This window comes from Siphateles boraxobius, unplaced genomic scaffold (genome assembly GCF_051911475.1).
Source record: "Siphateles boraxobius isolate OS27281-9 unplaced genomic scaffold, OSU_SipBor_1 153, whole genome shotgun sequence".
NCBI lineage: Eukaryota > Metazoa > Chordata > Actinopteri > Cypriniformes > Leuciscidae > Siphateles > Siphateles boraxobius.
In genome coordinates this window covers 173598-192500 of record NW_027508759.1, presented here as the reverse complement: position 1 = coordinate 192500, position 18903 = coordinate 173598, and the positions used below count along the sequence as shown (strand labels likewise).

Here is an 18903-nt window from a genome sequence, read left to right as displayed (position 1 = left end):
AGATCTCTAGGGTTTTAGGATGCTGTCTATGTAGGCAGTGAGGAAGATCACTAGGGTTTTAGGATGCTGTCTATGTAGGCAGTGAGGAAGATCTCTAGGGTTTTAGGATGCTGTCTATGTAAGCGGTGAGGAAGATCACTAGGGTTTTAGGATGCTGTCTTTGTAGGCAGTGAGGAAGATCTCTAGGGTTTTAGGATGCTGACTATGTAGGCAGTGAGGAAGATCACTAGGGTTTTAGGATGCTGTCTATGTAGGCGGTGAGGAAGATCTCTAAGGTTTTGGGATGCTGTCTATGTAGGCAGTGAGAAAGATCTCTAGGGTTTTAGGATGCTGTCTATGTAGGCAGTGAGGAAGATCTCTAGGGTTTTAGGATGCTGTCTATGTAAGCGGTGAGGAAGATCACTAGGGTTTTAGGATGCTGTCTTTGTAGGCAGTGAGGAAGATCACTAGGGTTTTAGGATGCTGTCTATGTAGGCAGTGAGGAAGATCGCTAGGGTTTTAGGATGCTGTCTATGTAGGCAGTGAGGAAGATCTCTAGGGTTTTAGGATGCTGTCTATGTAGGCGGTGAGGAAGATCACTAGGGCTTTAGGATGCTGTCTATGTAGGCGGTGAGGAAGATCACTAGGGTTTTAGGATGCTGTCTATGTAGGCGGTGAGGAAGATCTGTAGGGTTTTAGGATGCTGTCTATGTAGACGGTGAGGAAGATCTGTAGGGTTTTAGGATGCTGTCTATGTAGGCGGTGAGGAAGATCTGTAGGGTTTTAGGATGCTGTCTATGTAGGCAGTGAGGAAGATCTGTAGGGTTTTAGGATGCTGTCTATGTAGACGGTGAGGAAGATCACTAGGGTTTTAGGATGCTGTCTATGTAGGCGGTGAGGAAGATCACTAGGGTTTTAGGATGCTGTCTATGTATGTTTACAAGAAACATACATTTTAACATTATACGTCAAATTTTGATGTATAATCCACTATTGTTCTATATAGTATTTTATGAAATTACATCCAAGACTGATCCATTACTTTTTCAAGGGGAAAGTAAATAAATTACAGTAATTAATTACTAAGTAGTGCATTACACCCAACACTGTTTTGTTTTATATACTTTTTGCATCTTTTATATTATGGTTATCAATCACTTCAACACTTCCTTTTTTATTTTTAGTTCTTTTACTGCTATTTTTTAATCTATGTTCTTCTATTATAAACCGTTTAGGAAACACTAAATAATTTGAATGCATAACATATTTTCATTGTCTTGCTTTCACAATATAGCTAAAAGTAATTCCACAAATATTTCAAACCTAAATGCCCACAAAAATATGAATTTTATTGAAAGTACAGAAATATTCTCATGTCACAAACCTTTAACATCTGTTGCATTACATCACACACAACTCGGCTGTTTTCGGCTGCGTTACATTTGTACATGAACTCAAAACTACTCAAGTAAGAAAGATTTATTTATAGATAGCAGCATTTTCTAGATGATTTTAAAACTCTACATATAATGGACCTCAGTAGTCCACAATCTCAAATCTAAAACTTATAAGACATATTTTTTATGAAAATATTTCATATTATATTGATAGATATAAATAATATTTAGATAATCTGTGAACGAGGAATGAAAATGATAAAAAATAGCAATATTTTCTCCCTTAGTATTTTTGTCTTTTTTTTCCCAGTACAAATATCTTAAAGTATAAGTCTTATTTTCTGAATAAATTATCAAAATGAAGTGAGTTTGAGCTTAAAACAAGAACATTTATCTGCCAATACAGTTAATCTTAATTCAAAAGAGAAAATAAGATTATTTTTGTAACTCTATTTACACATATTTGTTCTCGTTTTCAGCACAAACTCACTTAATTTTTGTACATTTTTCAGAACACAAAACTTAATTTCTAATGTAATTTTGCTACTTTGCATTCGGGTCCGTCCCGTTTAAATACATTTTATTAAAAAATCCATAGTTTTAAGTAAGAAAAGGTAATTTTGTAAGTGTGTTATAAGTTATAAGACTTAAGAAAATTTTCAAAATTTCAAGAATTTTTAAACCAAAATTGTAAGCGATATAACCATTTAAACTAAATTGTTTCACCTTTTGCGTTCAGGTTCGTTTTGACCCGAAAGTGAACTGTGGCTTTACACATGAAATTATGCAGGTTTTTAAAAAAAAATTAATAATATGTATGTTTTGTAAATTTAGACTGTTTTGAGCAGGCATGAATTACAAGTTTCAAATGAGTCAAATATCAATGGAGTTCATACTGGAAATTCTCACATTATATGTTCTTATAAATTCCATCTAATGATATATTCAAATAAGATTTATCATAAATATAGGTCAAAATATATACTGTATTTCTTGCATCACACTGGTTTTTGCTGTAGTTCTTAAAAAATCTTGAATTTCAAAGAATTTCAAATGTTTTAAATTAATAAAAGAGGGGTAAATAAAGTAATAGCACGGTAAAAAAAACATGGTAATATTCAAAACGTTTATGCATTTACTCATTATTGATTAATATTAAGTTTTATAAGCTTACGTTTCAACAGTCCAAACTGTATAGAGTTTTTAAGGCATTAGGAGGCTAAAGAATATTTCGATATTTGTACTGGAAAACAAGACTAATACACAGGAAGAACATCTTTTTACAGTGAGAAATATAAAACGACTAATTTCCATAAAAATATAATTCTAACTAAAACAACATGCATGTGTTAAACATAACTTTTCTGTCCTTTCCAGACTACGAATGCTTGGAAGTTTCCTGGTGGTTTATCAGATCTTGGAGAAAACATCGGTAAGATTCAGATCGAATAATTTCAGCTATTCCGATCATAATCACACACATGAAAAGTGACACTTCTTCACCTGCTCCAAAAGTGCATTTATCAGATCATCTTCAAGACATTCAGTTACACAAACACCCTTCTTTACTACACAAATGATTTGTATATAAACAGCTAGATTAGTTATCGATTACATAAATCACAATGCTATCTCTGAAAAATAAATGTTTTGTATAAACAAAGTTACATTGTGTTCACATGCTGAACAGGACAAATAATTTCATTCAGAACTTTCTGTATGTTTCTCTAAATCTCATGATATAAGATACAGTAAACAGAGTTATTAGTGTTAATAACTGTAATATTCAGAGTGTAATATGAATTTATTCCAAGAAAGTTTCTAAAACCGTATTTATCAGCAGCTCAGATGCTAGTTTTATTACTTGTACATCTACACTGTAAAGTTGTGAATAAACAATATTATTGGAGTATATTTTACACAAAAAAATACTATTTAGTCTTTATACTTCAAAATCAGATGTGTTGCTTGCAGAATATTTGTAAAATATTGAGTGAAATTGAGTGAAAATTGTTTCTACACCAAATTTTTTCAGTGTAATAAAACAAGTAACTGCTTACAACCTACAATCTTTACACTGCAAAACAAATTCTTAGTATTTTTGTCTTGTTTTCCATATCGAAACATTCTTAAATCAAGATGCATTTACTGCAGAAGCAAAATGACTGAAGATATTATGTCGTGTTTAATGAAAAAAATCATCAAAATAAAGCGAGTTTGTGCTTAAAACAGGAAAATTAATGATTTTTCTGACACCATATGCAAATTTTTAAAGCAAAAACTCGCTTAATTTTGATACATTTTTTAATAAAACGAGAATTTTTAATTTAAATTTTTGAATTTAATTTAAGAACGTTTCGATATATTTGTGCTGGAAAAAAGCCAGAAATACACATTTTTTCGCAGTGTATTTTCCGAGTTCTGACGGGACGCTTTATTCCAGGTGAGACGGCCGTTCGAGAGGTTTTCGAGGAAACCGGGATCCGATCAGAATTCCGATCTCTCCTGAGTATTCGGCAGCAGCACAATCACCCGGGAGCGTTCGGGATGTCCGACATGTACCTGATCTGCAGACTCAGCCCGCTTTCCTACGACATCCACTTCTGCACGCAAGAGTGTGTGCGCTGCGAATGGCTGGATCTGACCGAACTCGCCGAGACCAGCGAGACCACGCCCATCACCAGTCGCGTCGCTAAACTTCTACTGTACGGACTGGGAAACGGCTTCCACAACATCGACCTCACGATGGAGCAACTGCCGGCTGTTTACTCCGGCTTGTTTTATCAGCTTTATCACAGGCGGGTGCCAGAGACACACTCTTCACAATAAACATCCCAATTACAACCGAAAACGCCTTTACAGTCTTAGAAACAAAGCATCTATATAGAGCTCTAGGGTTCTTAACTCAGATTTATCGCTTTATGAAAAAACATTCACCCGCCTCACAGTTTTCATGAAGGGCAAAATTACCTATATAGACCAAAACCACTTTTTGCACCAGGCTGGAAACATGTTTTTTTCTGCTGTAAATTTGGGCAGTTTAACATGGGGGTTTATGGGATTGACTGTTTTGCAGCCGGTCTCTAGTGGCCAGTGGATGAACTGCAGTTTAAGTCACTTCAGTCAAAAAGCGATTAATGCATGAAAATCCTTACATACAGTATAGCTCCTTTAAAGTCCCCCTGTGTTGATCATCAAGTTTTTAATGTTTTTTATACAGTATGTCTATGTCTATATGCTTTAAGACAAACCATGTGTAAGTTCATAAGTCGACAGCATTGCTGAGTATTTTCTCATTAAAACTGCAGTGAACCAAAGACAGTCTCAAAAACACAGTTTGAAATCGCTGGTGTTTCTGACGTCACAAACTACCTTGTAACCAATCAGATCAAAGTGTGATCGTCAACGAGTGGATCTCTGAGTGAGTGAGTGAGTGGAGGCGGGGCTCATTTGCATATTCATAGAACCGCGTGAACTAAATATTTGAAAGCTATTTTAAGGCACAACAAAAAAAAATTCAAGGGAAAAAACGTATAAATATGTAATTTTGGTGATCAAAGATGAGTTTTAAGGATTAAAATGATTGACTACAGGGGGACTTTAAAAGATTGCATGATACTTTCATGTTTAACAGGTTATTTAAATTTTTCTTAAAGTATATTTAAGTCATAAAAATGTGTTTAAATTAAAAATGAATTAAAGCACAGTTATTTAATTAAAACTAAATTCATAAAATGATCCCGTGATAGAAAAGGTTCTACACATGAAGTGCCTGACGGACCTTTTACGGTTCTATATAGTTCTGAGTTTCTAAGAGTGATATTTTGCACAAAAGAGTGAATCTTATAAAGACTTTATCTTCAAAATACACACTGTAAGCCGCGTTCACACTGTACGATTTATAATAGTCATAGTCATAGTCACACTATAGTAGAGCTGCATGATCAATCATTTTTATTCCTAGATGACATCGATTGGCCAAAATCACAGCGAACAGTCAGATCTGTGTTCTGATCTTTCTCAACCACAGAGTATCATTATTTATGTCTTACAATCATTTAAATTATCACAGAAGAACTGGATAAAAGTGTATAGCTTGGATATAAACACTGTGTATGTCACTGAGAGATTCTTCCAGCAGTGAAACAAGTCTTTACGAGTGAGTCGTTGAATCATTCACTCAACCCCATTCAAATTCATAAAAACGTTTAAATAGACTGCAGCAATTAACATTTTGTAAGAACCTCTAGTAAATGACATTATGAAGACGATGTGTGTGACGCAAGTGGTGGTTGTGTCTCACTAATCTCATTATCAGGTTCGGCGCTCTTACTGGTTTTTGATTCTCAAAATTAGTCTCAGACGGTCAAATCTTACAGTGTGAAACCCGGCTTTAGAAATTGCTTTTTGAAGAGTGTACTTTTAAGATGCATTTACATTACCTCAAAGAAAAGATAAAGTTACTGTTCCTCTTACTGTTACTCGCAGCCACAATCAAGACTTTTGTGTCACTAAACTCAAGAGAAGCTTATTTTCTCGGACAAGATGATATATGAAAAAAAGAATAAAGTTGTATGAAAAACATTCACTGTGTACTTCCCTTCATCAAAGCTAAACTTTGTCTTTGCAAAACCCTTTTTTCCCTCTATAATACAGTATAGAAATATATTTTTTTCATAAAGAGAAACCTCTACGGAGCAGCATTAAATAAACTCACATTTTGTGGCCTTACTGACATTCCTGCGAGAAGATGCAGACAAACAAATGATGAAAGTTGGATCTGAGATCTGAGATCGTATCGGTGGGATTTGGAGCCACATTAGCGTAACTGACGAACGAGGATATTGCTGATACAGTTAAACCGTAATTTATTCAGACACCTTCAACATTTCTCACATTATCGCAGTTTATTCGCTATAGTAAAATATGAGAAGAACTCAGAGTTATTAAATTTTGTCCATCCTTCTGTTAGACGGTCTCATAAATGAATAATGTTGAATATCTGTCAGCTGTTAAATTTAAGTGAAGGTCAACAAATTACTAAAAAATGTTTAATATTGTTCAGTCTGTGGTGTAAAAAGGTCGCATTAGCAATTAAAGAAAAAACACTTCAGGTCAAAGTGTCGGAATAATTTTTGTCCCCATTTTCTTTGCATTTTACTGGTAGTCACTGTATGACGATTTTTTGGGTATAATATGTCACAGTTTATTTATTTTGCTCTCCTCACTTACATAAATGAACTGTAGTGTCCTGCACACACTAGTAAAAAAATATATAATGGTGTCTGAATAATTTTTGGCTTAACTGTATCTCCACGAACAAATAAACCCTGTAATGCTCTTCAAAACATCTGTCTGGAAACGCTTCAGATGTAAATGCTAAAGGGAAGCGTGTTTTCCAGACGCGGTTCTTGACGGTGAAAAACCTTCCCTTTGAAGCGGCTTCCAGCGATCCGGCTGACCTTTAACCTTCTGGATCCGCTCGTCAGTCTCTGTGTCGGGATGTAGGAGCGCGTCAGTCTGGTTTCGGGTCGATCAGCACTTGGCTGACATGGGCAGAAACAGAATGGCCTTCTGGCCCGGGCTGGTCTTCGAGCCGGATTTATACTGGCCCGTTCTCTTCAAGGCCACGTACCAGTCCGGGTATTTCCGGGATCTGTACGTGTTGTAGTTGTTCGACTCCAGGCGCTCCAGGAAATAACATTCATCCGTTGTTCTTCTCTGAGAGAGAGAGATGGAGACAACATTAAGACACATTGAGACATCTTTTTAAGGATTAAAAACGTTTTCACTACAAAAAATATTATCAGCATAACAATTGGTAAAAGTTTTAAAGTCCCCCTGTAGTAATTTTATCCATTAAAATGATCACCAAAATGACATATTTAAATGTTTTTTCGTTTGGCTTGAATGTAACTCGACACCCTTGCCTCATTTAGTATGCGCGGTTCTATGAATATGCAAATGAGCCCCGCCTCCACTCACTCACTCACTCAGAGACCCACTCGTTGACGATCACACGTTGATCTGATTGGTTACAAGGTAGTTTGTGACGTCAGAAACACCAGCGATTTCAAACCGTGTTTTTGAGACTGTCTTTGGTTCACTGCAGTTTTAAGCAGAAAATACTCAGCAATGCTGTCGACTTATGAATTTACACATGGTTTGTCTTAAAGCGTATTAATAAACACCACATAGACATACTGTATAAAAAACATTAAAAACTTGATGATCAGCACAGGGGGACTTTAAAAGGACTATATGTAAGGATTTTCATGCATTAATCGCTTTTTGACTGAAGTGACTTAAACTGCAGTTCATCCACTGGCCACTAGAGACCGGCTGCAAAAGAGAGTCAATCCCATAAACCCCCATGTTAAACTGCCCAACTTTACAGCAGAAAAAAACTTGTTTACAGTCTGGTGCAAAAAGTGGTTTTGGTCTATATAACTAATTTTGCCCTTCATGACGACTGTGAGGGGGGTGAATTTTTTAATAACTCATCCGTTTAAATTATATTAAGTCTTAAAGTTGTGCATAATTAAGGGCGTGGCCACTTGAGTGACAGGTGGAATTCCGCTGATGTCACTACTAGCCGTTTGTCTGTTAGCGTCACGTCACCTCAGCTAATCCGCCTCGCTGCACATTTCGGTTATTCGGGAGTGACGCTGCCAAGATGGCGACGCCGGCTCCGCCCACTTTGGGCTTCAGAAACACTACGGATGACTTCACAGACACCACGTCCATATTTATTTACAGTCTATGGTTTTTGCGCAGCTTGTAACAAAACAATAAAAACAAGACTTTCCCTGACTTCCTAAGTTGTCTATGAAAGCCTGTAGGACTGATGTTTATGTGAAGGACTCGGGAAAACCAAAAGGATGTGATGTTTTCCCGCTCTGTCGAGTGACACGTGAAGCGAATGCTTATACAATGTTCATGATAAGAGCTGTTCTGTACTGTATGTCAATGTGTCGTGTAATGAAGAAAACCTGTTGACCATGTTCTCCAGCTGGATTCGATCCTAAAACTTTCTGTGTGGATCCGTGTGAGCTCAAACCTCGGCTGTTTTCCATCTATGGAAGCTTGTTTCAGCTTCAGCAGTGAAACTATGCTGAAATATATTAGCTTCATCATTTGTCAACATGTGACGCACTGCAGTTTATTACGGGAATATTCTCTATTGTCCTGGAAAACGTCTCCTGACAGGAATGTGACCTCTGTGATGTTGGCATGTTCAGCGTAATCTGATGTGGAATACACACTCGACCAGTGTCTCTACATGAAGGTTGTTGATCACTGAGAGGGTTTGATGCATCAGACGAAACTGTTGAAACGTTTGTTGAAGAAGAAGAGCTGGAACAGAGTCAGTGTTCACTGACTGTTGTGCAACACCTTCGTCATCAGTGTCAGTGTTGCTTCACAGATGAACTGTGTGTGTGTGTGTGTGTGTGTGTCTGTGTGTGTGTCTGTGTTTGTCTGTGTGTGTGTGTGTGTGTGTGTGTGTGTGTGTGTGTGTGTGTGTGTGTGTGTGTGTGTGTGTGTGTGTGTGTGTCTGTGTGTGTGTCTGTGTGTGTGTGTGTGTGTGTGTGTGTGTGTGTGTGTGTGTGTGTGTGTGTGTGTGTGTGTGTGTGTGTGTGTGTGGTCAGCAGTTGTTTGTTATAGTGTAATGAAACATGTTAAAGCCCCTGCAGAAGTGCCCTCAAAAACCACTATGCCACAATCAAACATCCATAAATCATACCTGCCTAAAAACACACACACACACACACACAACCTCTCCTCTCAGAGTGAGTGCGTATAAAATCACACTAATCTACCCTGTAGTGTCAGAACGGTATTGTTTACCGCACATTGTTCAAATGGCAGAGGGGAAAGTTATCAGCGAATAAGGATTTTAACACGGGTCTGTTCCTCACACAAAGCATCATGTGACTTTTTTATGGTGTGTTTTTTTTTTTTTTTGAGGGGGGGGGGGGGGGTCTTCAGTTACAATCACCGGGATTTTTATATGGGTTTACTTTAGAGGGACATGAAGTTGAGTAAATGACATTTTGTGTTAATTAACCCCTTAACAGCATCATTTATACTGTATATAATTGCCTATTTATTAATTTTTTACATATTTAAAAAGCTATTTTCTATGATTAAAAGGGCTTTACGTAAGAATTTTTATGTATTAATCACTTTTTTATAGCCAATGTGTGAACAGTTATTAACGAAACATAAAAAAAATAGACCTTCCTCGACTTCTTAGGTTATCCATGAAAGGACTCAAGACATTTTCTTGGGAAAATCAAAAGGAAGAGACGATATACTCCTGAAAACCTCTCTTCCGTTCAGTGACACATGAAACGAATGCTTATACAATGTTCAGGATTAGAGTCGTGTATATAGTCTAAAATCTCAAATATACTTTATAATCAATCATAACAGTGTAATTTTAATGACCACTGAATCACGTTCAGTCTCTTGTGCACGAGTGCAGTTCACTTAACGGCCACCGGTGTCGCTAATAACACGCGTTTCTGAACTCTACTTATAAACACTGGAGGAAACATGAGATCTCAGATCACATTAGAGCGTCTCACCGATCCGAAGAGGCGTCCGTCGGCGTTCATGGCGAGGTATCGGTTGGCACAGATGCCCTTGATCACCAGTTCACCGAGAGCCGTCGCCTGGAGCTGCAGTCGAACTGAGAGAAACACAAACACCTTCTGTTCAACACAACACACACACACACTCCTTCATTTCCTCACAGCTGAGAACAGCTGAAACAGTTGTGGTTTTGTCGGGAAAGGATGATTTGTCTACAGATTCTTCATGAGTTCATATGATGGGAATGAGGCTGAAACACATATTACGCCTGATATCTGAGCTTGTGTGTTTCTGCCGTAAATAACCCTCTTCTTAGCAAGATTTATTTATGTATTTGGCTGCATGATTTGCTCTTGATGTTTCATTATAGGTCTCAGATCAGGGTTTTAGCTTCTGGGTTCTTTAAAGAGAACATATAGATGAGGAACGGAGACTAAGACTAGAACTCGGATGATTCAGTGTTGTTTTGTTGTGATGAGGCGATCCGCTGGGATGTTTACTGGGATCAGAGGAACAACAGGCGTCGCTCTATTAAACCAGACGCTCAGAACCTGTGCTTGTGTTTAGACAAAAACAGAAGACGACACAAGACCAGAATGTTTACAAGTGTGTTTGATTAATGAGTCAGTGTGTGTGTGTGAGTGTGTGTGTGTCTGTGTACCTACTGAATCATATTTTATGACCCCAGAGTTAAATCTGACACAACCTCCATTTGAATACACTGAGGAATGTCCTAATTTGTGAACACACACTCTCTCTCTCACACACAGAGGTTCAGGTCAGAGTAAAACTGTGGGGTGGGCGATGTTTGTGAAGTGTCATCATAGAAGTGCATCTATCCATCATAAAAGTGCATCTATCCATCATAGAAGTGCATCTGTCCATCATAAAAGTGCATCTGTTCATCATAAAAGTGCATCTGTCCATCATAAAAGTGCATCTATCCATCATAAAAGTGCATCTATCCATCATAAAAGTGCATCTATCCATCATAGAAGTGCATCTGTCCATCATAGAAGTGCATCTATCCATCATAAAAGTGCATCTATCCATCATAAAAGTGCATCTATCCATCATAGAAGTGCATCTATCCATCATAGAAGTGCATCTGTCCATCATAGAAGTGCATCTATCCATCATAGAAGTACATCTATCCATCATAAAAGTGCATCTGTCCATCATAAAAGTGCATCTGTCCATCATAAATGTGCATCTATCCATCATAAAAGTGCATCTATCCATCATAAAAGTGCATCTATCCATCATAGAAGTACATCTATCCATCATAGAAGTGCATCTGTCCATCATAAAAGTGCATCTATCCATCATAAAAGTGCATCTATCCATCATAAATGTACATCTATCCATCATAAAAGTGCATCTATCCATCATAAAAGTGCATCTATCCATCATAGAAGTACATCTATCCATCATAGAAGTGCATCTGTCCATCATAAAAGTGCATCTATCCATCATAAAAGTGCATCTATCCATCATAAAAGTGCATCTATCCATCATAGAAGTGCATCTATCCATCATAAAAGTGCATCTATCCATCATAAAAGTGCATCTGTCCATCATAGAAGTGCATCTGTCCATCATAGAAGTGCATCTATCCATCATAGAAGTACATCTATCCATCATAAAAGTGCATCTGTCCATCATAAAAGTGCATCTATCCATCATAGAAGTGCATCTGTCCATCATAGAAGTGCATCTATCCATCATAGAAGTGCATCTATCCATCATAAAAGTGCATCTATCCATCATAGAAGTGCATCTGTCCATCATAGAAGTGCATCTGTCCATCATAGAAGTGCATCTATCCATCATAGAAGTACATCTATCCATCATAAAAGTGCATCTGTCCATCATAAAAGTGCATCTATCCATCATAGAAGTGCATCTGTCCATCATAAAAGTACATCTATCCATCATAAAAGTGCATCTATCCATCATAGAAGTACATCTATCCATCATAAAAGTGCATCTGTCCATCATAAAAGTGCATCTGTCCATCATAAATGTGCATCTATCCATCATAAAAGTGCATCTGTCCATCATAAAAGTGCATCTATCCATCATAAAAGTGCATCTGTCCATCATAGAAGTGCATCTGTCCATCATAGAAGTGGATCTATCCATCATAGAAGTACATCTATCCATCATAAAAGTGCAGCTGTCCATCATAAAAGTGCATATATCCATCATAAAAGTGCATCTATTCATCATAAAAGTGCATCTATCCATCATAAAAGTGCATCTATCCGTCATAAAAGTGCATCTATCCATCATAAAAGTGCAGCTGTCCATCATAAAAGTGCATATATCCATCATAAAAGTGCATCTATCCGTCATAGAAGTGCATCTATCATCATAAAAGTGCATCTATTCATCATAAAAGTGCATCTATCCGTCATAGAAGTGCATCTATCATCATAAAAGTGCATCTATCCATCATAAAAGTGCATCTGTCCATCATAAAAGTGCATCTGTCCATCATAAAAGTTCATCTATCCATCATAAAAGTGCATCTGTCCATCATAAAAGTTCATCTATCCATCATAAAAGTGCATATATCCATCATAAAAGTGCATCTATCCATCATAAAAGTGCATCTATCCGTCATAGAAGTGCATCTATCATCATAAAAGTGCATCTATCCATCATAAAAGTGCATCTATCCATCATAAAAGTGCATCTGTCCATCATAAAAGTGCATCTATCCATCATAAAAGTGCATCTATCCATCATAAAAGTGCATATATCCATCATAAAAGTGCATCTATCCATCATAAAAGTGCATCTGTCCATCATAAAAGTGCATCTATCCATCATAAAAGTGCATCTATCCATCATAAAAGTGCATCTATCCATCATAAAAGTGCATCTGGTAAATATGATCAAAAATGGCTGTAAACATAAATCTGCATTGTTTAACCTTTTGATCTTTCCTTCAAAAAATTTGCAAAAAATCGAACCTTTCATTGAAGTAAAAGAATTGATAAATCACATTATGAAATAAATGTTTTTTTCAAAAACACGTTGGCCATAATTATTGGCACCCCTAGAATTTTGTACGAGTAAATTCCCATTCATTTTCTTAACACAGTAGGTTGACTAGGAACATGAAATTGTCTAGCTATGACTTCTTGTTTCACAAGAGTTTAAATATGAGGAAACACAAAGGCCAAATTCCCATGATCATCCATCACAATGAGTAAAACCAAAGAATATAGTTCAGGGGCCGTATTCACAACACATTTTAAGGCTAAAAGTAGCTCCTAACTGGCGAATTTAGGAGCAACTCCTAAAAATAATGGGCGTGTCACTCGTAACTTTAGGACTCCTAATTTTTTTGACTAAGAGTAATTCACGAAGCATTTTAGCCCTAAAAGTAGCACCTAAGTCTGGGACAGCTTAAAAGAAGTCGAGAGGACTCCTAACTCACTAAGACCTATTCACAAACCGCTTTTTGTGGCATTTCACGTTGCGATGTTTTGAAATGCGTATGCGGCGGCTACAGGAGCTTCCAATCACGAGGGAACAATTTTGCATTGTAGGCATAACTAGGGATGCAACAACGCCACCAACAACAACCAAAACTACTCACTGCATGTAAACTAATTGTAACATTTCATTGTGAATCAAATTAAAATGTTCTTCTCTTTGCAAACGTAGGCAGAGGCATAGTGACAGATTAATTCAATAATGTTGCAAAGATATTGCATCAATCCATATGTTTCATTAGGCTACTAGGCTATTTGTTTTTCCTTACTCTTTATTCATTTAGGCTATTTATTCAGTTATTCATCATCTTCCGTCCTTCGCACTACTTGTGTAGCGCACGCATTCTCAGACCTGTCACCTGTCACTCATCATCATAGGGGAGGTGTTTGGAATCATTCCCGCGTTACAATCATCAGCCAATCAAGGTGGTCACTTCAGTCAAGCTCGTGCATGAGTAATGACGTCATCCATAGCAACGAAGACTCACTCTTAGTTTAGGAGTTGTCATTTTTCTTTACTAAGAGTAGGTCTGAAAGGCGTTGTGAATAACTTTTAAAAGAAAACTCCTAGCTAAAATATTTTAGTGCGATTTAGGAGTACTCCTAGTGGTAAGATAAAATTCTTTGTGAATACGGCCCCTGATGTGCAGCAAAAGATTTTTGAGCATTACAAAATAGAAAGTGGCTGTAAAAAATTAGCTAAAGAATTGAAAATCCACATTTCACGAGTTCACACTTACATACATTTAGAGGGAGTAAAGTTTAATGCGTATTTGGCGTGCTGTCCGGGGGGAGGGCTCAAAAGGCTAAAGAGCAGAGGACAGCCGCCGGACTAAAGACCCCCCCAAAGGAGTGCCGAGTTTGGCGGGCTGGCATCTCGAGAAGGTTGCTTGACCAGGGGCCGGTTTTACAAAGATAGACTTTGACTATGGCTTAGATATAGTAGATAGTCAGACTTCAGATCGACATCTAAATCAGACCGTTGCACAAAGCACTGAAGTCTGACTATCTTAAGTAGGACTACACTGCAATGCATTCTGGGTAAAATAAGACACTTTTCAAAACAAAAAACATGGCGGATCGAGTAAGCGCATCCAACCGCTCAGTGCAGGAAAACATGCGTTTGTTGGAGGAGTATAACAGTTACAAGGACATTTTACTTGGGAAATTTAGCGGAGAATGTAGTAACAAGAAGAAATGTTTAATTTGGAAAAAATTAAAAGACGGTAAAGACGTACACAAAAGATACAAAAACATGGTACAAGATGCCAAAAAAGAAATATTTAAGAGAAAACATCCAAAAACCCTTTCCCTTCTCATAGCTCTCTCCATAACGCCGTCAGCAAACCACAAATCATGAGCCATTTTCCCTTTTCTTTTGGCTGTTTGTACTGTAACTGATTGTTACTGCTGGTTGCCAAGGTAACAGAGTCTTAGACCTGAGTTAGCCTGGGGTTAAGGGGTCTAATTTTTTTGGTCTTAATTAAGTCAGTCTTTATTTTTGTGAAATAGTCTAACTTGCATTAACTTGCTCCTCACGAACTTTGTTAAAGGATTAGTTCACCTCAAAATGAAAATTTCCTGATAATTTACTCACACCAATGCCATCCAAGATGTTCATGTCTTTCTTTCTTCAGTGGAAAAGAAATTAATTTTTTTGAGGAAAACATTTCAGGATTTTTCTCCACACAATGGACTTCAACGGTAACCAAATTGTTGAAGTCCAAATCAATGCAGTTTCAAAGTGCTTCAAAGGTCTCTGCACGATCCCAGCTGAGGAAAAGGGTCTTATCTAGCGAAACGATCGGTCATTAAAAAAAAAAAAAAAAATTTGATATACTTTTTAACCACAATTGTTCGTCTTGTGCTGGTCTGCGACGCGCCAGGCATTACGTCATCACGTTGGAAAGGTCAAGTGGAAGTACCGCCCCATTGTTTACAAGCGTGGAGAAGGAGGATCGTTCAAATTTTACTGAATGTTGAATGACATATTTATGTCTTTGTGTCAGTTTATTGTTTAAAATGGTCCTTTCGTGTGCGTATCCTGGATGTTTAAAACAATGGGGCGGTACAGAAAAATCCTGAAATGTTTTCCTCAAAAAACTTACTTTCTTTTCCACTGAAGAAAGAAAGACATGGATATCTTGGATGGCATTGGGGTGAGTAAATTTTCAGGAAATTTTCATTTTGAGGTGAACTAATCCTTTAATAAAACATAATTCATCAACTAAAGATGTTATGAATCTGCCAGAAAGAGGACGTGTGTCTATATTACCTTAATGGACGGTGAGGATGAAAGTTTGAGTGGCCAAAGACTCTTCAAGTATCACAGATGGAGAATTGCAGAGATTACTAGAGTCTTGGGGTTCAGAAGCCTACCAAAAAAAAAAAATCAAACAACCCCTACATCACCACATGTTGTTTGGGAGGGTTTCAGGAAAAATCTTCCTCGCTCATCCAAAAACAAACTCCAGCATTTTCAGTTGTCAGACGAGACTGGAATTTCAAACGGGACGGGATCTGTAGTCAGATGAAACTAAAAAAAAGAGCTTTTTGGCAGCAAGCACGCTAGATGGGTTCGGTGCACGCAAGGATAAAAAGTACCCCATGTGTACAATTCAATACATCGTTGGATCTTTAATGTTGTGGGCATATTTTTTTGCTGGAGGTCCTGGACTTCTTGTTCAGATGCATGGCATCGTGGATTCTATCAAATATCAACAGATAAAAAAGCAAAACCTGGTGGATTCTGCTAGAAATCCTATAATGGGCCGTGGTTGAATCTTCCATCAGGACAACGATCCAAAACAAACATCAAAATCAATACAAAAATGGGTAACTGAGCACTGAATGAAGCTTCTGCCATGAACTTCCCAGTTCCCTGATCTGAACCCTATAGAAGATGAGAAGAAGCACCAACATGAAGGGTGTTCTCCAAACTCATCAGGCATTATATCTTGGCTGTTACCTCAGCAAAAGGAGGATGCAAAAAGTATTTAATAAAAGGGAGCCAATAATTATGGCCAACGTGTTTTGGAGAAAAGCATTTATTTCATAATGTGATTTACCCCCCACTTTCAATTCTTTTACTCCAATGCAAGGTTCGAGTTTTGTTAATTGTTTGAATGAAAGATTAAAAGCATAAACAATGCAGATTTATTTTTTACAGCCATTTTTGATCACATTTACCAGGGGTGCCATTAATTCTTAGCACGACTGTATCCATCATAAAAGTGCATCTATCCATCATAAAAGTGTATCTATCCAACATAAAAGTGCATCTGTCCATCATAAAAGTGTATCTATCCATCATAAAAGTGCATCTGTCCATCATAAAAGTGCATATATCCATCATAAAAGTGCATCTATCCATCATGAAAGTGCATCTATCCATCATAAAAGTGCATATATCCATCATAAAAGTGCATATATCCATCATAAAAGTGCATCTGTCCATCATAAAAGTGCATCTGTCCATCATAAAAGTGCATATATCCATCATAAAAGTGCATCTATCCATCATGAAAGTGCATCTATCCATCATAAAAGTGCATCTATCCATCATAAAAGTGCATATATCCATCATAAAAGTGCATATATCCATCATAAAAGTGCATCTGTCCATCATAAAAGTGCATATATCCATCATAAAAGTGCATCTATCCATCATGAAAGTGCATCTATCCATCATAAAAGTGCATCTATCCATCATAAAAGTGCATATATCCATCATAAAAGTGCATCTATCCATCATAAAAGTGCATCTATCCATCATAAAAGTGCATATATCCATCATAGAAGTGCATATATCCATCATAGGAGTGCATCTATCCATCATAAAAGTGCATCTGTCCATCATAAAAGTGCATATATCCATCATAAAAGTGCATCTATCCATCATAAAAGTGCATCTATCCATCATAAAAGTGCATCCGTCCATCATAAAAGTGCATATATCCATCATAAAAGTGCATCTATTCATCATAAAAGTGCATCTATCCATCATAAAAGTGCATCTATCCATCATAAAAGTGCATCTGTCCATCATAAAAGTGCATATATCCATCATAAAAGTGCATCTATCCATCATAAAAGTGCATCTATCCATCATAAAAGTGCATCCGTCCATCATAAAAGTGCATATATCCATCATAAAAGTGCATCTATCCATCATAAAAGTGCATCTATCCATCATAAAAGTGCATCTGTCCATGATAAAGTTCTCCACAGGCTCTGGCGGGTTAATAAAGGCCTTCTGAAGTGAAGCGTTGCGTTTGTGTAAGAAAAATATCCAAATTTAAAACTTTATAAAGTCAAATAACTAGCTTCCGGCCAAACAAACATACAGATTCGACTTAGTCTAAGCTTAAGTTATGCGAGTAATATGACGCACTGCTGATATTTACGCTACGCCATGACGCACTATACGCTACTCTGACATCACAAGTTGCACATTAGATCCAAGTAGACTGTGTTTGGCCGGAAGCTAGAATTTTACTTTGTAGAGTGTTAAATATTAATATTTTTCTTACGAAAACTCATCGTTTTGCTTCAGAAGGCCTTTATTAACCCCCCGGAGCCGTGTGGAGTTTTTTTATGATGGATAGATGCACTTTTATGAGCTTCCATCTGATGGTTGCAATTCACTGTCATTATAAAGCTTGGAAGAGCCAGGACATTTTTTAATATAACTCAGATTGTATTCGTCTGAAAGAAGATTGTCATATACACCTAGGATGACTTGAGAGGGTGAGTAAATCATGTGCTAGTTTTCATTTTAAAGTTAACTATGCCTTTAACAACACTATTTTTAACCCTGACCGTGAGTCTAAAGGGGCGATTGTTTCAGTTTCTACTTGACTTAAGTGTAGAAACCTTGACTTCAAGGTGAATAAATGCTTTACAAAAGTGAACACACAAATTCTACACGCATAAAAGTTAGTGAACTCTTTGTGAACTGAGAGTCTTCCTGAAAATATCTTGGAAACCTGTCATCATCAGGCCTGGTTTTCATCTGTGACGTATATAAAGAGTCTTTGTCCCGTCGGTCTGCTCTAGATCCTCTCCTCTCTCCTGTTTTTCCATGGAAAGAAGGGAATAAAAGCACTCACTGTGCGGGTCGCTCTTCTCGCGGACCCCGTCCACTCGCCCGTCCGACAGGATCCGCAGGAAGAATCCGCCGTTTTTGCAGTAAAGGCGTTTGGGCTCCTTGAAGTTCCCGGGAGAAAAGCCTCCGCTCGCCCCGTCGTCGGGAGAAGCCGGGAGAGTGGTGATTCCTCCCGTGGCCATCTCTCTCTCTCTCTCTCTCTGCTGTGATGAACACACACACACAAACTCCCTCCTCCCGACACACACACACACTCACACACTCCTCCTCCCGCGTCTCCTTCCGGCACTCCGAGACACGGTGTCTCATTAAA

At 37.5% G+C, this 18903-nt stretch overlaps 2 protein-coding genes across 2 annotated transcripts in view; one reads left to right on the top strand and one right to left on the bottom strand.

Annotated features, from left to right (window-relative positions):
- The window catches only part of nudt6 (nudix (nucleoside diphosphate linked moiety X)-type motif 6), a 15110-nt gene extending 9150 nt beyond the window's left edge, over window positions 1–5960 (top strand). Inside the window, exons 4-5 of the mRNA XM_077230913.1 lie at window positions 2754–2808; window positions 3820–5960. Coding sequence (XP_077087028.1) covers window positions 2754–2808; window positions 3820–4205 — 441 coding nt within the window. The 3' untranslated portion in view covers window positions 4206–5960. The remainder of the gene's footprint in view (window positions 1–2753; window positions 2809–3819) is intronic.
- Window positions 2182–18903, bottom strand: fgf2 (fibroblast growth factor 2). The gene is made up of 3 exons (XM_077230912.1): window positions 18595–18903; window positions 9968–10071; window positions 2182–7097 (listed from the first exon to the last, which is right to left on the bottom strand). The coding sequence occupies exons 1-3, from the start codon at window positions 18770–18772 to the stop codon at window positions 6912–6914; spliced, it is 468 nt and encodes a 155-aa protein (XP_077087027.1). The 5' UTR covers window positions 18773–18903; the 3' UTR covers window positions 2182–6911.

What these genes read in the sequence shown, in the direction of transcription:
- fgf2 (XM_077230912.1), bottom strand. Translation starts at nt 18,772, where the DNA reads ATGGCCACGGGAGGAATCACCACTCTCCCGGCTTCTCCCGACGACGGG. An exon ending in CGAGAAGAGCGACCCGCACA is followed by an intron (nt 10,072 to 18,594) that starts GTGAGTGCTTTT and finishes TGTTTCTCTCAG; the next exon opens with TTCGACTGCAGCTCCAGGCG. An exon ending in ACGGACGCCTCTTCGGATCG is followed by an intron (nt 7,098 to 9,967) that starts GTGAGACGCTCT and finishes TCTCTCTCTCAG; the next exon opens with AGAAGAACAACGGATGAATG.